Source organism: Myzus persicae, unplaced genomic scaffold (genome assembly GCF_001856785.1).
Source record: "Myzus persicae strain clone G006 unplaced genomic scaffold, MPER_G0061.0, whole genome shotgun sequence".
Taxonomy (NCBI): Eukaryota; Metazoa; Arthropoda; class Insecta; order Hemiptera; family Aphididae; genus Myzus; species Myzus persicae.
Genome location: NW_019100980.1, coordinates 153,020 through 173,340, shown reverse-complemented (window position 1 = coordinate 173,340; position 20,321 = coordinate 153,020). Strand labels below are relative to the sequence as shown.

The 20,321-nt window shown below is 28.5% G+C and overlaps 1 protein-coding gene across 1 annotated transcript in view; it reads left to right on the top strand.

The window, feature by feature from the left end:
- The window catches only part of LOC111027125 (tyrosine-protein kinase transmembrane receptor Ror-like), a 47,434-nt gene extending 27,969 nt beyond the window's left edge, over positions 1 to 19,465 (top strand). The window contains exons 2-10 of the mRNA XM_022305345.1: positions 7,661 to 7,816; positions 7,883 to 8,022; positions 11,199 to 11,366; positions 11,958 to 12,135; positions 12,890 to 13,051; positions 15,513 to 15,634; positions 16,164 to 16,337; positions 16,398 to 16,556; positions 18,588 to 19,465. Coding sequence (XP_022161037.1) covers positions 7,661 to 7,816; positions 7,883 to 8,022; positions 11,199 to 11,366; positions 11,958 to 12,135; positions 12,890 to 13,051; positions 15,513 to 15,634; positions 16,164 to 16,337; positions 16,398 to 16,556; positions 18,588 to 18,911 — 1,583 coding nt within the window. The 3' untranslated portion in view covers positions 18,912 to 19,465. The remainder of the gene's footprint in view (positions 1 to 7,660; positions 7,817 to 7,882; positions 8,023 to 11,198; positions 11,367 to 11,957; positions 12,136 to 12,889; positions 13,052 to 15,512; positions 15,635 to 16,163; positions 16,338 to 16,397; positions 16,557 to 18,587) is intronic.
- The last annotated feature ends 856 nt before the right edge of the window (positions 19,466 to 20,321 follow it).

The window sequence follows — 20,321 nt, the reverse complement described above, 5'->3', positions numbered from 1 at the left end:
ATAAGTTAAAATTAATTTTCCTGATGTTAATAAACGTTATAAATGTACCTACCTTCAGTTTGTTTTTTTTTCTTATTAAAAACTTTAGTTAGCAAACTCCGTTGAAATGAATGTTCACAGTGAAAATTATTGTTTAAAATACCGAACTGTAAAATAATATAGGTAGTCATAAATAATAAAAGTTATTCATGTTTTCAAATTGTTCAAACAAAAATGTTAACACACTTAAAATTAGGTATTATTTTTTTAATGTTGATAGAAATATTACATAGTAATATTATAATATATTACATAATATCGTTTATTACTGATTGGACTTTTAATTAGTGTTAACAAATGTTGAATTTAATGTGGTTTTTCTATATTCGAAAATGTTAAGGTTGAGGTTAACCTGACCTTATGTACACACCTAAAATATCGAATTTAATTTCGGAAATACGTTTTTATATAGGCATAGAATACAGAATATGTTGTTCTATATGATTATTAATTATTATATTTATAAAATATTAATTGGGATATTAATATTTTTTCATACTTTCTGCAATCATGAATTCGATTTGTTAGCAGTGCAAAGTGTAAAAGATTTATTTTATAACAGCTGTTTCTAATCTGAAATAAAGGCCAACTTTTTGATTCATACTGACAAATAACAACAGTTGCGGCCACTAAACCTAATATGAATATAAACAAAGGAAAATTGTGATGACGGCCGAGTGTACTCGATCATAGTCTCATTAAACATATGGTTTATAGTTTTACTCAACTATTTTTTACACGTAGGTACCGGTTCCACTCGTATAATACGTCATAGTATTAAATATGGAAACGTGTATAAAACGGCTACTCTAAGGAAAATTGTGAAGCACACTCTACGATTTTCTTTTTGATAAATAGTCAAAAGTAAATGAAAACTTTGTGTTTTAAGCAAAAATGTTTATCTAATCAATATGTTAGATTATAAGGGTCGTTAAGGTTATGCATAATATTTTAAAAAACATTTAATTTTTATGAAAAAAAGTATGACATTTTGCCACATTTCTCAATTGCCACCTACTGTAGTTCTATTTGATCAATAATATAATGTTGAATTACCAATGAAATATACATATGTGATGTATGGGATAATACATACAAATACCTATAGTATTTTTTTTTTTGTATATGCACTTTACATAGAAATGTCATATCAAACAAACTGGACGTAAAAAAAAATTTAAAATAATTATACTAATTTGAGAACGGAAAACCATTGGTGGATGCCTGGGCGGTTTTTATAATCAATTTATAAAAATTATGATATGAAATTATAAATGTGTTAGACTTAACGACACAAAACATACAAGACATGATCCCTATGCTAACCGACTTTTCAAAATATCATTGTATTTATATGTATAATATTATGATGGTGTGTTTGAGTCACAAACATGAAACATTTTTAAATAAAAATATTCTGATCTCCTAATATGTTTATTTATTTATTGCATTTCACATGGGGTGCTCAAGCACACGAATCTATAAATTCATTAATAATTATTCCATAGTTTAGTAAAAAAAATAATAAAAAAACACCTGTACCTAGTGAACATGCTTATAATTAAAGCATGTGTGTGGAGGTTTATGTTTGACAATTACGAAAGGCTTTGCAGGTAAAGGGTTTCCTGTTTATTCGATAAATTATTTAATTTGATTTGGCTATATTTCGCAGAAACCTTACACGATACATAATCGAAAAACCTGAAAGCGTACTTATATATGGCAACGACGAAGATATTTAATTAAAAACCATCGATGAATTAAAAAAATGTATATTAATAAAAAAAAAATGTAATCGGTTTTTAATTGAAAATCAACTGCAACATTTTATTATTATTATTGTTATTATTATACGATAATGAATAAACATACATAAAATCCTACCTTCATGTGGCCGGTGCATTGAGAAGTATAGATGTTTTTAGTTATTATCGTGATTATCTAACAATATATTACAATTACGCAAACGATAAACGATTTTTCGATAAATTAGGTATCGATAAATTCTATATTATACTGGTAAAACCAAAATCTTCTGGGTGATTCTTTTAATAGTTGAATACTTGTCATCTAAAAATGTTTTGTGTTTTTGATGAATATTTTTTGCATAAATAATTTTAATTCATTACCAAACAACAGTTCAGAGAAAAAGATTGTTTTACTAATTTTTTCTTTATAATGTTCATGTTTTTACTTTATTGAATAACAACATATATTTTTTATTCTGAATCAAGAATCATGATTTTTTTTTAGAAATTCGTTGTTTAAAAATTGAACTTCGAACTAAGTTTTTTTAGATAAGCGGAGTAGACAGTTTAGAGGATAAAGTTTTTCGAGATACACACAGTGTGCCACTCAATTACTCTCATCAAACTTAAAACAATGATTACTAATATTAATTATTCGTTAGAAACTCTTACAGATAACAGTTAAAATATTCTGCTAAGCACTGTTGATTTTGAATAAGTTTATTTTTGTCTTTCAAAAAAAAAAAAAAATGAAAACTTTAAAAATTATAACGGGAAAAATGTAGTTTTGTAAATAATTAAAATTATTCAAAAGAAAATTCTGTGAAATACGTTAATGCTTTTCGAGATAATGAGTGTTTACTGTTAAAATAATTACCCAGTATATTGTAACATAAAGTAAATATTATATAGGTAACGTTGATATTCAATTATAGTATTTGTTTTACGACTATACCGCAGAGAGCCGACAAAATGACGACGACGACTGACGATACAGCATTAAAATGTAAAAGCTCATCTCTTATTATGTATACATAATATATAACATATTTTAGGTATACCACTCAATCCCTATCCCCGCAACAAAAGAACACACTGCCACCAGTCAAGGTAGCGCATTACCTATTCAGTAAGCATTTCTCCTCCTTCGATTATCAATTATTAAAATTCTGATATATTTTGCGATTTTAACGTTTATTTAAAGACTTTATTTTCAAGCACTTAGATTTTTTTATATTATTTAAGAAGTAGTCGTGGAATACTTAGGGTTGAAACTAATCTAAACTTTTTTATTGTGAATTTTTGAGCAGATGATTTTTTTTTATAAAATGTAGATAGTGGATGTATCAATTAGAATTAAGGATTATAGTTTCTGATTTATTAAACGTTCTGTACTTAGGCTAAGGATAATAGTCCTGTACTCCTGCATGATAAAAGGATTAAGGACGATACAGAGGCTATGATGCTTTGATGGTTTCAAATAAATAAATTAACATTTTTTTAATTTGTATAAATTGTCTCAGTATAAAAATATAGTGTACTCAATATTACAATTATTTTATGTTCTATGTTAATACATTATTATAAAGACTATTATATTTACTATATCAAAATAATGTTTAAGACTCAAAAACTACTTGTTTTAATTTTGATTCAGATGAAATAAAACACAATTAAAAATGTCGATTTACACAACAAAAGTTATTTACTTATTTAAAAAAAATATTGTATACCACAGTCCACAGGATATTCCTGAATTAGTGTGTACATCTAAGAATTTTAAAATACTTTGAAGAACTTCTCAATAACTAAAAGTTCTGAACAATAACATAATAATAATAGTATTCAAATAACATATCTGCTATCTATGAAGACTTATTTTTAATTTACAGGTTTTTAATATTGCTAACACGTTTAACTCTATAATAATGCAAAATGAAAGTACAAAAACACTGTTTTTACCGTTTATTGTTATTTTAGTTGAAAAACAGATATCGAGAACCACTTGGATTAATTCACAGTAAAATTGTTGATAAACCAAAAATGTTTTTCAAAATTGAATTCAATCCAACTAAAATCCCACAGTTTTGTCTGGCGATTAGGCCTAAATATATTAATTTATGATAAAATGGATAGCGCATGCCTGGTGATCCATCCGGTGTATTATGTATGGGGAGTAGAATAGATTTTTGAGCTTAGTGAGCGTTATGTGTTTGCATTAATTAATATTTGATGTTATCGAACAAGTCGCAAATGCTGGGACAGGTAATATATTATATATATATAAATATATATACACACAGCCGTCGTTAATGAAAATGGTAAATTGAGTACGTTATAATATAATGCACAGTAGACAGGTACCCGAAGCTATCTTAATAATGCATGCACCTATAGCATATTATAATATTATATAGTTTATACCTGGTCGTAATACGGGGAAATAAAAAATGTGAAAACTTTAAGAATTATAAAACAGCCATTTTTGTGAACAAAAAATAGCATCTCTCGCCTTTTTTTTTTGCATTAGTCAAACTAATATTGACTGTGATACGTGAAAAATGGTGACGAGTGAAGTTATGAAAATTAAAACCTCTTGGGCTCAGAACTAAAAGGTGATTTCTCAAAATATCAAATTTTTCAGTGGAGTTATTTTAAACTGTTTTCGACCAACTGTGTTATATTTTTTCGTAACGTATAATTTTTAATGATTGGCACATCTCAAAATTCACAAAGTTATTCTGCTATTTTCAGCAATTTGTTTTATTTTTTTAAACTAAGACTTACTTAACGTAAAAAACCCATTTTCAATTTAACATTAATGTTATATGGTTTTGATTTTCATAACCCCACAATCTCCCTAAATTGAGTTCGGATTACGGTCGCGCTGACTTAATCATTTATAATTTACAGATTATTGTTTATAAAAATCTTCGTTTTATTGATAACTGTACAATACAATAAATAATAATATTGTACCATCATATTATTATTATTGCATGATTAATTCAATGATTAGGAAATAGAACTTTTTGGTTCTAACACTATTGTTAAGGACCAATAGGTGCTGTTTAGAACGTTAGAAAATAACAAATGTTGAAATTGTATTGATTTAGTACCTTTTAGTTCTGCATAACTTTTTAAATAATGTACCTATGCAAAGTTGCATGTGAGATTAGATTAGACACACCTCGTGTATCAAAAAGCGAATTTTCAAAAAAATCAATATTCCACTTTTGGTTCTGAGCCCACGAGTCCTATTTACAGTTGTAGGCAAATTCACGTATTACACATTTGCATTTTTGTCCTGCACACCCAACGGGGCTGTTATATTGTATAGTTTAATATAGTAAATGCAACTAAATATAAATATTTTTATTACAGTTGCGATACCTAATGTCTATAGATAATACATATAATAATACATTGTTTTATGTATGAGTATAGATGAAAATGTATTGTATATTATAGTCACCTATAATACCTTATGGTATAGAATGTCCGAGTCTCCCTGTGTTTGTTCTTGTACACACTCATATTTACAGGGTGAATATGGGGGAATGATACCTCTTAACTTTCTTTTTTGTACTCATTATAAAATTGCCTAATACGATATTAAATAATGCAATTAATTAGTATTAAATGCGGTCTTGTTATAATTCGAAAAGTTAAAATAAGTACAGATGAGATTATTGAAGAACTATGCCAACATTTTTTACTATGAAAATCAAAATTGTGATATAAATTATTATTTGTAAAAATACTTAAAAAAAATATGCAACTTTTCTACGACTTAATAAGTTTATTATTGTTTTTATTGAGTAAGTAAGCCACCAAAAATTTAACTTTCCATACACCCCCCCCCCCTAAAAAATATTAAATATGACCTATATATACAACATAAAATTATAGGTTAGGTTATAACACATTGCTGGTTCATTTTTGTACCTCTTAAAATGAATACTGCTGTCGCTACATAATATTGATTCTACGAGTATTTTTCATTACAGCCGGCGCCTATTAAAAAACGCTCAAATATTTACTGTTTTGGTACTTCTACGTCTAAAGGTTATTCTATTTTTATGCGCTATATCAGTATTTGTATCGAATCAATGTTTACCAGTTTGTATATTTAATATTTATAGTGTTTTCGTTTCTTGGCGTTCGCATAAAATGTAATATAAATTTAATAGAAGTTCATAAAAATATGCTGAACTTTTATGGGTGAGTCCAAATACAATTACGGGAATAAAATGTTCATTGTATATATTTCATTAAATTGATTTACAAAATAAGAAATCGCCGTCGTTAAATTCGAAATAAAAATGTACACGTTCCAATAATAATATTTGCACTATAATATTATATATTACAGCAACGACATAATATTATTATTATTTGTGAAGGAAAAATATGTGTGGCGTAAAAGTAATGATAGTTCGTCTCATAAATAACACTGTAGGACGTGCCTTCAACGAAACCGTAAAAAAAATAGTATTCCTCAATCAGTGATTATTACGACTCGTGCCCAGTGTTCAAAAACGGCACCAATAATTGTAGTGCAGGTGACGTTGGTCTTGACATAATTGTTAGCATTTTGGACTGGCCCGTTGTTCCATTTTTTCACTTTTTTTGCTAATAGGTTGTTGCTTTTAATAATAATTTTAATTCGAAAGTCAAAAATATATCACAACGGAAATAAACACCCTGCTGTCAACTGATATCAATCAAAACCTATTAGACTACACATTATTTTATACGTATAATGAAGGGCTGGTGGAAAAAGGAAACGCATAAATCAATTATTACACTCCTCATCGTTAGGAGTTTCGGTCGTTCTCTAGATTACAAGTCAAAATATAATATAATTGATCGTCCTGCATTGTGAGAGCTAACGAATAACGATGGCGTTGGTAAAACAATTTGAAATTTCACTGTACGGCGTATACCCACTAAAACAATAACAATAATAATAATAATGTGTTTAATAGGTAAACGAGTAGAAAAATATCAATAACAATTAACGACGATAATTAAACGTATATATATGTATATACGCACCCTTGACGATTATATTATTATTATGCGTTAACCCTCACGTGCACTTTACGCGATTACAAGTAAACAACTGTTTTATGACCACTTTGAAATTACAGTCGGTAATCCGACTCTTGTCTGTCTGTTTGCAGCGTTTGGGTCTCTGTAGAAAATGTAAATCCGTTATTTTAAAACGTCGGCGTCCTCTGTGCACGGTCGCACGGTTCCTTTGATGTCTTTAGGTACGTCTTAAAACATATGGTCGGTGCGCGTCTTTGCGCTTTCTCACGATTACGCACACCTAGGATAATACATAATTTGTCTATGTATATATATATATAATATAATGTACATTCGATATTGTGACCGAGGGCCGGGGCTAGGCGTTAACGAGTCACAAATTATGTCGAAAAACGTTGGCTTGATTTTAATTTAAAAAATTGATTTTATAAGGGTTACTATATTTGTGTTGTTTCACGTCTTAATTATGACTTTTAACCTAATTTAATAAGTAACTTTCGTATGTAATTAAATGATGTATAAGTCTTAAAATACATTTTTTTATAACATGATATATTGCATGGATATTCTGCTAATACATTCTATATTACACTATCATAGGTACTATATTTTATATTTGACTCAATAAATAACACAGAGACTTAACTACTCAATAATTTTCAAGAAAATTAAAAATTTTAACTGTTGCATTGTGTGTCAGTTTATTTATTTTATAATATCATAATAATGTCAAACATTACGAGTTAATGCACTTAGACCACTTTCAAAGATATATTATACAATAATGTACATAACGTGAATATTTTGAATTTCAGCGGGAAGTAACCGCCGATTAGGATCTTGCGTTGATAAGAGACCGTGTGGGTTTGAAGCGGCTTGTCGGCAATTGGACAAGGAATGGTATATATGTATATGTCCACAAGACTTGAGTGAGCCCACCGAAGACTTGAAATGTCTCACGAGAAAAACAGGTAAAATATTTTTTTTAATTCATATTATTTTGTATTGATTTTTACTGTATATCGTTCCATATGTAGTGCCAGTGGCCCCGAAATCATTTGTGAACTTGAGCATCAACAAAAACGAACACAAACAGTTGGAAACTGTGGTGCATCCGTTCACGACCACCAGTCAGCCAACTAAGACCACACTAAACCAAACGACATCATTTCCCCCCGTGAGTATGAAATATTTTGACTTACGACTGTATACCTACATGATATACTTCGACATGAGTAGTTTACTATAAAATGTATTATAAAAACAACAAATAAAATTGTTGAAATGGAAATTATTGATTCGGTAAAAGTACAATGATCACCGAATTGTTTATCCACATTGATGAAAGCTTTTTTCCTTGTGCATTGTTCTAAGTATGATTTTTCAAAGAATAACTATTGCTGTATTAATATGGCCATATGCTTGTTATAAACTATAAATCCATTTAATTTCAAATTTCAGATGACATTCATGACAGTGCGTAGTTGTGAAGTCGGTATTTTATCACTAAAGTGTGAATTTGTATCTTGTATGAATATACATGTATTTTATTTTAGTTGATTGTATGTTATGTTTAGTAAACACGCCATTTGTTACATTGTAGGATAAAATATTATACTGAAACTTGTTTAGTTCATGTTTATGCATATTTCGATCTTTTGATGTTCGGAGGACTTGTTTTACGATTATGTATGCATAATATTTAATCTTTTAGTGCAAATTTTGATGTTTTGTAGACTATTTTCAACAACTTCACAAATAATATTGTCATCAAAGTAAAATAAAAAAAAAATTGGGGGGAATTCAATTGTTATTGAGTAATGGTGGTCGTGTTAAATTGCATTAATTTTAATGATTAACTACTATTGTTTACGAAAAAAATGATTCTGAAAGGATACTGTTTGTCTCAGTTTTCTAAAGATGTTTTTCTGCATAATATTTATGAACTGGTATTATAGTTATTTATTTAACGATCAATTTAACTATGTTTTGCCAAAAATAATCACTTATATTAAAATATTACTAACTGCTATTAACGTATGACTCAATAACAATGTACCAAAGACCTGTGTGAATAGGTTCGTGGTCTAACTACCTAAAAATAAATCAATATATTTTAAATATTTAGTCCACTAGACCAATATTAGTCAAGTAAAAATAAATAATATTTGCATTGATTAGTAGTGAAAAATATCAATGAAGTCCCCATGAATAATATTTATTAAATTACAATATAATTATATTGAAATATTGTGAGTTATATTCAGTCAAAGTTTAAAAGGTCTATCAAAATAATTTTTTTTGAGTTTTTTAGTTTACCATGAAAGCGATCAATGAAAAACTTTGGATGATATTTTTAAGTCTTGGCTAAGTATTATTAGTTTTTATCTACAAAATAATTTCCAAACATGTTCTTGATTTGCTTGAATTTCACTAAGCTTAAACTTCTAATACTTAAAAGAATGTACATTTTTGAATGCATAATATGCTATAAAAAAAACATGTAATATTTATGCATTTTTAGTGCACATTATATTTGTCAGGTTTTTACTGCATAAAATTACCCATCTTTATAATTATCTTCTATATAATATACATTGTCATACATATATAGATATCAATATATATCATATCTTACAGAAGCATGTTTTTGGATACGAACTATTTTTTGCTAGTTTTTTCTACATCCGTTTTTATACAAATAATACATTATCATGAAAAACAAAAATAACAATAACAAATAATTTGGCCATTTGGCAATGAATAGAAATAATTGGAAAATCAGGTTTTAAAAAAAATTGAGTTGCAAAACAAATTATTGATGGGGAAACATAATACGATAGCTGATTGCTGATATAAGTTGTGCCCATGTAATATGTATATAAAAAATATTTGCCAAATAAATTATTTAATTCAATCATTTCACCCCTACTGAAAAGAAAAAAACAGTTGAAGTAATAAAAAATAATTATTGATTACCAAATAGTTAATACAATAATACCTATATACAAGGCGATCCTTTTAAAGTTCAACATTAATTTATGTACACGAAAAATATTTAATGTTTGTGAAAATATTAATTGTAGGTACATGATTTTAAGTCATTGCAGCAGTGAACAATTTTTTAAAAAAATACCCACCTTGCACTTTATTATAATACTACTCATCCGTATATCTTGATATTATAATCAAATAACTCTACTTTAAAAATAATTATTTAATATATTTCGTTTATTATAAAATAGTTTTAAGAAACGTTTAATGCAAATATATTGTTTTCATTGAGTTCAGACTGTACGTCATACTTCAAATAATATCATACTGTCGGCATACGCATTATTATGTATGTATTAATACATATATATTAAATGTATATATAAAAAAATGGTATTTTATAACCGTGAACGAATAATTTGTGTTTTATTTATGAGAAATTATTAATTTTAATACCGTCTCGGTGTACGCAGAAAAATGACCAATCGATGTTAGCCGGTCATTAGGTTAGTACTGTGAATAAAGCTTGATTGCAATGTTATTTTATAGAACGTTGGTTATAATATCTATTTCATATTATCCCATAAAATATGTTTTTGACAGGATTGTCTGTATCAAATACAACATAACATATAATTTATTTTTATGGTATAACTATTTATTATAATACGTTTTCGGAGTAACACGTAGGTATAGTGTAGTTTGGAATCCCGATTTGAAACAAAAGTAGGCAAAAGTTCAAATTATATGTCCCAAAGTAAAAGCAGTACTCACTGAAAAAATAACTTTAATGACTTTCGTAACAAATTGTGTGTGGTGGTAGTAAATATATGGGAAATTGACGAAAAAACACGTTAGTGAAAAATACATCAAGCAAAAATCTACAAGTTACAAAATAACAATATTTTTATTTTTGTAAATATTATTGAAACCATCATGCGTATAAAATGCGTTTTTGAATTTTTCCATAGCTCATATGATAGATTGTCAGTTTTAGTTTGTTTTCCGCTTTAGTCAGATCCGTAAAATTATTATTATTGCATAATATGTTCACTATATGTATAGTGTCACAGTACCTATTGCTAAAAGAAATATTATAATTTACGAGTATAATATTTATAGCTGGTACATTAAAATATTTATGTTTCTGAATTGTTTCATCACTATTGACTATTCTTAAGTAAAGTACCTACTTAACTAAAGGGACAAGTCATAACTAGGTTTTCAGAGAATTATCCTTTTGCGAAAAAAAAAACAAAAATAATGTATTTAAATTGATAGCGAATCCACCTTATTATCATTGCCGATCGAATTACTCTTACCATTCAAACAACATAATATGAAATTTTTTTCCTGCAGGTGAAACAGAACATGGACGTCAACATATTGGGTTTTATTTTGCGCATAAACGTGCTCATGATATTGGCGGTGGGAATAGCAGCGTTTTTGTCGGTGGCGTTGATACTGGCTATATGGTGGAGTCGAGCTTCGAAAGGCTGCTGCAAGTCAAAAGCAGCCAACAACATTGTAAGCATCGACGGTGTTTGTGGTATAGGCGGGTACCATTATAATATTATGATATAACCATGGTTGCAATATATTCGGGTTATTGCATATACCTTGGTACTGATTGTTATCATTAGATGCGAAATGGCTGCTTAACGGTTTATCACATGGATATTAATATTGCGAACCACATAATATTATAATTGATCATGATTGCCTACCTTTATACTCTGACGTTTTTGTCCTTATCATATAATATTAATCAATGGGGAAGAGTATGTAATATATGCAATAACCATGCCTGATATTTCAACCATGAATGTAATGTACACAATACTTGTAAGTGCTATAGAATCGCAACCACAAGGGAGTTGAGTACTTGAGCCGTATCTCGGTATCCATATAAAATGGTAAATTTAATTTGATAAATTCCAATAATAATTATCATGATTTTCCCCTGGAAATTTCTGGTTGCGCTTCTGTAAGCACATATAATTAATATTGTGTGTGTATATTGTATTATAATATATCTAAGCCTACTCAGCATATATCCTGAAAATACTACAAATAATCTATGATATAATATCAATTACGTCACGTATGTCTGTTTAGTCACCTGTGGTGTCCCTGATAAGAGGAGTGATCCAGGAAGACAGTTTCGCGCTGAATCCGCAATACGCCGCTCCATCGCCCGTCGCTAAAGATACTATTCTGATACCGTATCTAAGTAAAAGTTGTATATCCTCAATGGAGGAAATCGGGCAAGGATTTTTCGGAAAAGTTTACAAAGGTAATGTGACACTGTTGCCATTACGGAGTTATTCTATATTTTCAGGACCCCGGGCAGTGATGTTCAGTACAGAAAATATAAATCTTATCAATCTAAAAATAATCCTGTACAAAAGTAATATTTAGATTTACCTAGTCGCCTAGATAATGATAAAAAAAGAACGCATTTTTGTAGATTAAATCTAAATTGTATAAATTCGTTTTTTATATAAATATAAAACCATGTATTCACTAAAGAATATCAAAAATGCATAAAGAAAAATCAGTAGGATGAACAATTTGTTCAAATATTGAGACTGACATAAACAAGGATATTTTTTATCCAATTTATATAACTTTACTATAGGTTGGTACTTAGCAAAATGAAATAAAAGATACAATTAATCGATATAGGCTTAACACTGACCTCGAAAAAAGTTAAGAAATGCATTAATAAAAATATGATTTGTTTTGAATATAATATATTATATGAAACGCATCTAGGAATACGCTCTCGGCTCATATTTAGCATCATACAGACTATATGATGCGTTAACGTCATACAAATATGAGTTATTTACAATTTTGATATAGGTATTTTTTATTACTTTTGTACAATCTGTTTAATCTGATTTTATGCACATGTATGCATTATCGCATACGAACCATTAAGACGTTACAATGCAGTGTATGAAAAGCAAATCTTTTATTTTTCTGGCATTCGGTATTGAAAGTGAATGAGTAATTAAATATTTAATTACCTATTTTCCATACAGGTATCCTCCAACAGACCGATGGCAAGTATGAAACAGTCGCCATAAAAGTTTTGAAGGATCACACAAACTTGGAAGCCAAGGAAGACTTCATGAGGGAAGTAGAGATAATGACGTATTTCAGACATCCGAATATCTTGACATTGATTGGAGTTTGTCCCCAAGGTAATATTAAGCGATACGCTTTTCATGGTAACAACAATAATAAAATATAAAAGTTAATATTAAACTTTACGATTATAATTGTTCAAATAATAATTTTAACCTTATATAATACTCTCAAGTGTGTTTTCGACATATGGACAGGTCGCTTACGTTTATACCCAACATGCTTATTTAATTATATAATATACCATTTCGTTATTGTCCGTGATTGATGTTGATGCTTTTTAATTAATATCGCGTATACATAGCATATGATGCTAGGATCAAAGCAGTGTTGCCGTATAATTTTACACCCGGGGGAAAAATTGTATGGTTACTCACTTTTTATTGAGTACCTTCTTATTTATTGATGTGAACATCTAAGCTACCTATAATAATCACACAGTCAGAAGTGTTATTATTTAAAACCATTATAGTTGAATACTTTACTTTTAAGAATTCTATAGTTTATAATAATGTCGGTTAATGTATCAGATACTAAAAAAAATAAAACCTTACAAATGATACCTATTCCCGCAACTGCCATCCCATTGCCATCCTTTAACGTGGCATTGGGAATTGGAATTGGAACGAGTAGGTACATTGCAGAACGAGCGTAATTCAGTGCTGTGGACTATAGTAGTGTTAAGCTAATTATTATATCATACCGACTGTTACAATTTGTGAACATTTTTAAATTATTATCATAAATATTTTTTGTGAACTCGAAGTTATTTTCATTTAATTAATCTAGATTTCTGCACACTGTTAACTTAAATGTTAGAGTTGATTATATATATTATATATATTATGTATATATATCAGTATAGAAGTAAAATTTTATTTATTCTTCAAGAAGATGATAGACCCCACTAAACATGTTCATTTTGTTATATACTTTATTTATTAAGAGCGCTATATAGTGACGAGGAATTTTATTTTAAAAATAGTATGCATTTTTTTATTTTAAGTTTTTTTGAACCCCAGGTTGAGTGTGGCTGATGTTGAGTATTGAAAGACCTGTGTTCAATTACAAATTACTTTTAATATATTATAAGCTTTAGCCTTTAAGGTGGTTAAAAGTTTAAACGCGCAAGGGAAATAAGAGTTTAGAGTGAAACAATTTACTTCATCTATAGTCCATATATATATACATACATTATACACCACCTGTAATGTATAGGTACCTATATAAATATATATATACATATATACGCACTTGAACTTGAACCACCATTTCGGGTATTAATCAAAACTAGTTATCGCGTTTGTCAAAAGTTTGTGGTGTAAAGTTCAACTAAATGTTTTTTTTCTATACCTAGCTATTTTTTAAAAGAATATTAGTATTCAAATAATAGTTATGATACAATTGGATATTAGTATATTATATTGAATGAAAACTATTAAATAATAATTAACGATGGCAAAAGCAATTATTTTCCTTGTTGATTTAAAAACGATAAAACTACAAAGATTTATATCATATTATCCAATATTGACGAACTTCCCATAAACCCATCGATCGAACATATCCATAACAGTAATAGTAGGTACCTGACAAAACCTAACACATGCATTGGCAAAACAATAAATTCCACATGTAACTAATAATTTTGTCGATTTGTTTTAATCTGAACAGAACATTTTTTAATTTTTAATAAATATATCAAAAATAAAAATAATTAATTCTATAGATTATTAATGTATTAGTATTAGAACGGTTGATGATTAATAGCTCAATATTTTCTATGACTGCCTATAAGTTATACCTATTTATTATTTTTATTTTTAAATTAATAAAATATTTACTTTAAATGCTTAGAGAAAAATGTATAATAATTATATTCATGATTATCGAAGTCGTACATTATGCTACTTTTTCCTAATTTATCCTCACTTTATTTTTATTTAAAATAACGTTTAAATCGTAAAGTTTCATTATGATAATTGCACGATCCTTGCCTATAATGCATTTTGTTTTAACTACAATATGTTTGAATTAATATTGATTTTCACAATGCCCATTAAGTTCACTTAATTATTGCAATCTACTGTTTTCTGAGATAAACAAACATTCATTTTTCAATCGTTTGCGGCAAACAAACCGATTTGCAAGCGTAAAATAAATAATAATGAATACCTACAATAAATCAATCAAGTATTCAACCTAATAGATGATATTTTGTAAATCATTTCAATATTTTTATTGTGCATATTTACCAATAGGCAATAAAAGACAATGTTGAATCAATATTTTACTGTACTTTCTAGTTGATAAACCGTAGGGATTAGAATTTACTTCCGTTTGAACCACAACCGCAATGTAAAATTAAAAATACATAATAATAATATGTTGATTATTAATATTATAATTTATACAAAATACGTCATAGTTGTCTGTAACAGTATATAAATAATGTTTATACGTATCGTGATAATTATGAATGTAATTAATGTGTGTTTGTAAATTTTGCTCGGTTAGAAGACAAATGTTCTCCGTGGATGATATTCGAGTTCATGGCATATGGAGATTTAACCGAAGTTCTGAGAAACAGCAGTGATCAGTTCACAAATTATTCTGCACATTTGCCGAATTTGGATAAAGTAAGTGTTCACTAACAAATTAAAAAAATTATGTTTGAAAGCTTAAAATGAATCATTGTTAATATCTCTGTTCTATCATTAAAATTAAATCACTCAAATTGGTACCTATATGCCTATTAATACTCCAAAAGATAAAAAAAACTAATATTATTGTGTGTATAGGTGCCTAACTCAAACATCGCATCCAAATGTAATGATTTGAAAAGTAGTACACTGTAAAGATTATATTATTATTGTAGTTCGCTGTAAGACATACATATTTAAATATTAGCAGATATAGATTTGAAAAATAAATTTCGAATAATATAGTTCTCGGGTTTTAGAACATTACAAATATATTATACATAACCTTATACTCGGGTGACATCTTAAGATTGTCTTAATGATTTGTTGATCATAATACTTGAAATATTAGATTACCGTGGTAGGTATTGAAAGCTGAGTTTGAATCAATTAAAAATATTTAATTCCTATATGGCTATACATAATATTATAGGTGTTTATAATTAACATTTCGAAACGTTTTCAGGATGCATTGTTGGTGATATCCTTACAAATATCAGCGGGCATGAAATACTTGGCGAGTCAGCGGTTCGTGCACAGAGACTTGGCTTGTAGGAATTGTCTAGTCGGCAACAATCTGACTGTGAAAATCGCTGATTTTGGAATGAGCAGGGACATTTACACATGTGACTATTACAAAGTACGAAGCTCCCTAACCACGCTACGAATATGACATTCATTTTGACTTTGTCGTTTTCAGGTCGGAGGATCCCGATTGCTTCCTGTGAGGTGGATGTCACCGGAAAGCGTCGTCTATGGAAAATTCACCCTGGAATCGGACGTGTGGTCATTCGGTGTAGTGTTGTGGGAAATTTATTCACTGGGAAAACAACCGTACTATGGTTATTCGAATGATGAGGTGAGCAATTTACGATTAGGATAATTTGAATTCGATTCGTATATTATATATTACAATATTGTTATGATTATAATAAATTACGCATAGAAAACAATTTCGACCGAATAAATAAACAGAATAGTAAAGTTGTTATGGCGCTTGTCCATCTACAATTTTGGGTTCAATTATACGACTGCCGTAGTAGTTAATAGTTACAAGTGATACAGTTCAATTGTTTAGGATTGCTTATGTCAAAGGTGCTAAGTTGACATTTTTAAAGTAATCGAAAAATAATTAATGATTTTATACAGTATGAAAGTTGAATCTTTTAAATTTAAACTATTGTCGAGCATTAGAGGTGTGCGATATGAACATACGGCGTTAGTTAGACAAATCGAACATTACGTAAGCATTGTTCAACAATCACAGCAACATGCTCATATATTATAATATTATACGTGCCATGTGAATTTTGCAAATCATATAAAAAAAAATATATATAAAGATAACGAACGTATTCAACTTATTATTATTGATGAAAATATAAAAACCAACAATTCAAACGATAAATTATTATCATCTGTGTATTATAGACAAATACATGTTATATTTAATTAACAAAGCATATTACTTATAAAGTTATAACAATGAAAAACATAATAGAATATCTATAACTTATAACAGGCATAATGGGAAATCTACGACGTCTTGTCGGTATTTTACGAAACGCACCTCCTTCAAACTGTATATTTTTAAACGACATAAATGTAATATGCTAGGAAAATTCAAAATCTAACAACCTACATACACATTGCACCAGGACTAGGTTAGGTTATGACATGTTCCAACGTCAGTGCTTAATTCTCTGTAAAGGTATACCGGATTTACCTATCGGCCTTAAATGTAATTTTAAATGTATGGCATGCAATTACAAAACAATCATTCTTTTGCTATTATTTATAAGTTTACGATTATACGTCAATCAAGGCGCATGAACAACACTGGATATTGTACTGAAACTGACGTTTAGGCATAACGTCTGTCGCATAACATTCCATATAATATTCTAAAGAATAATATATTAAAAAACGTTTTATTGTGTATTTGTATAGTTGTCGTTGAACGTGAAAGTCATACATTAATACAATTACACTCAGTGAAATGATATTATCACCATGCATTTGTTCACGCCCATAAAGAGTAATTTACTAAGCATACGAGCCTTCATTTTTCCTCTAATAATGAATTTATTAAAACTATGATTTTCTTCATTGAATACTATGGATAGTATAGTATATTAAATACTTTGCGAATTAATACGAGCTTAGTTATTATTATTAAGTATGCAATAAAAAATATTGTATTAATAATTACTACTTGTTCAAGTATACTCAGACAATGTTATAATATTACAAAACGCTTATTGATTAATATTGCACAAACTTATTTTCAAAAGAAAAGGAAACAATTACCTTTTCAGGAAGATCCTTAGTATTTGAAATAGAATAACTCAGAACATTTCTTTCAAATTTCAATTAAAATACGTCAATGGTTTCAAACAAATAATCTGAATCACAATTTCCATTAAAACATGTAGGTACTTTATGAAAAACTCAAATATGTATTCGAAAATATTGTCTTTCGCTTCATTTAAAAATTCCAAAATCAAATTTGAAAATACATACACAATTTAAACATATAATTAGTGGGCTGAGTACATATTACATATGTATTTTAATAACCTAAGAATGCAGTAGAAATCGTTTATAATGACATTCAGACTAAGGAAAATATAGGTCACAGTAACCGATAGTCATAACTACGGATAAAATTTAACATATACAATACTTACCCATTCATTTCTACGGGTGCTTCACTTTAAGGTCATAAAACCCGATATGTCACCATAGCCAGTGTCATTATAAACGATTTCTACTGTATTATACAATAATATTTAGGAGGTATACCTACAGCTGGTGTTCGAAGTTTCCGTTTCATATCCGACTCGAGCAACGTCTCTGCCAAGCATTGAGTAATTTTGTGATTTTTCAGGTCTTAAAATTGATTCACGATGGCGTGTTATTGGACATACCGATGAACTGCCCTCCGGTTATATGCGTGTTGATGAACGGATGTTGGAAAAGTGACCCCAAAGAACGTTTGCGGTTCACCGACATTTACGATCGTTTGAAAAATGTCACCAAACGACCAGAACTGGACAGTCCGTTGCCCAGGCCACCCACATTGCCGGTGATCGTTGATCATCTGAGCTTGAGAAAAATGCCTTCGGAAGAACTTTTGGACGTCGACGATTACCTGCAGCCCGACGAACAGCGTGTCACTGTGGAGTACATAATGCCATATCCTGCATTGTAAACTCTTGTATTGTTCCTTTTGATATAATATAATTATATTATTACTACCCAAGTCGCTTGTACTCGATATTTATAATATACGATTTCTGTCGATTACGTTTTAGTTAGGTATACCATTATAGTTTGAATATGTCATAACGTTTATTTACATAATTATTTTTGAACATAAACTTACTGGGATTTTAAGAGTTGATCTGCTATTTTTTCGATACCTAATACGACTTTATACTATACATTTTTACATCGATTTTCATAAACAAAATGTAACATATTTTAATAACTTCGAACATCATTAGTATAGTATAGATATAGTTGTAAGTGACATATTATTATGTTGTATTGTAGTTTTAAGAACGACGTCATATTGTAATATATTTTTAAATATTAATAATTTTAAGTAATCAGTAGTAGTAATTACCATTTTTAGTGAACTGTTCATAATGGTTTTGTTTACTATTACTAAATAATAATAATAAATTAGAATAATTAATGATTTAGATTTATATAATAACTATAATAAGTGATTTTTATTTTACAATTATTTTAGTCTTTGGAAATTTTGTATTGTGTAAATTATAAATTATTTCATAGTATAAAAATAAGTTAAACTGAGTGGTGACATTACATTATTACATTATATTTTGTACCAGTTATATGATAATAATATTGTATATTGATTTTCTTAAATCATTATAACATCAACCATCTATTAATCAATTAAAAATCAAATATATTATCATTATATTATTTATTATACTTATTGATTATTGTTATTTTATTGATATCATAATTCAAAACTATTATTATTGTTATTTTGAGTTTCATATATTATATACAGCTTAATGTTTATTTAATAAACATGAAATATTTTTATTTAATGTAGTTCACCGTTTATTAGCCATTTCAGGTTACAGGAACCGATAAGTCAGCATGGAAAAAAAATTGAAGCAATAATATTATTCTGAGTGGATATCGGTTTACTCAAAAATGCTTAATATGTTTATTAACAATTTTTTAACTCAATTACTTCGGTGTACAGTTTCCCACTACGTTTTATCGAAAACTATGTATTTAAAGTACCGTACGTGTTCAATTTCCAATTTATAGAGGGGCTGAATGGAAATCGTGGAGGTTTTTATTACCAGATAAAATGTAATAAATCCAAGGGAAAAGCACGCATCGTTGTGTGAAACCTACAATAGCTCCATTTTGGATCTAAAACAAAAACGATGAGGAAGAGTAAAAATCAGAAAACAAAATAAAACACGGTGCGTTCAAATTGAATGTCTTTTTTTCTCGTGGCATCACTACAAGGGTGTTGAACTGTTCGCACATTGCTTGACCCAAATCGAATATTATTAGCTGCTCATAACGAACGCAATTAATATTTAAATAAAAAACAATACCGGTC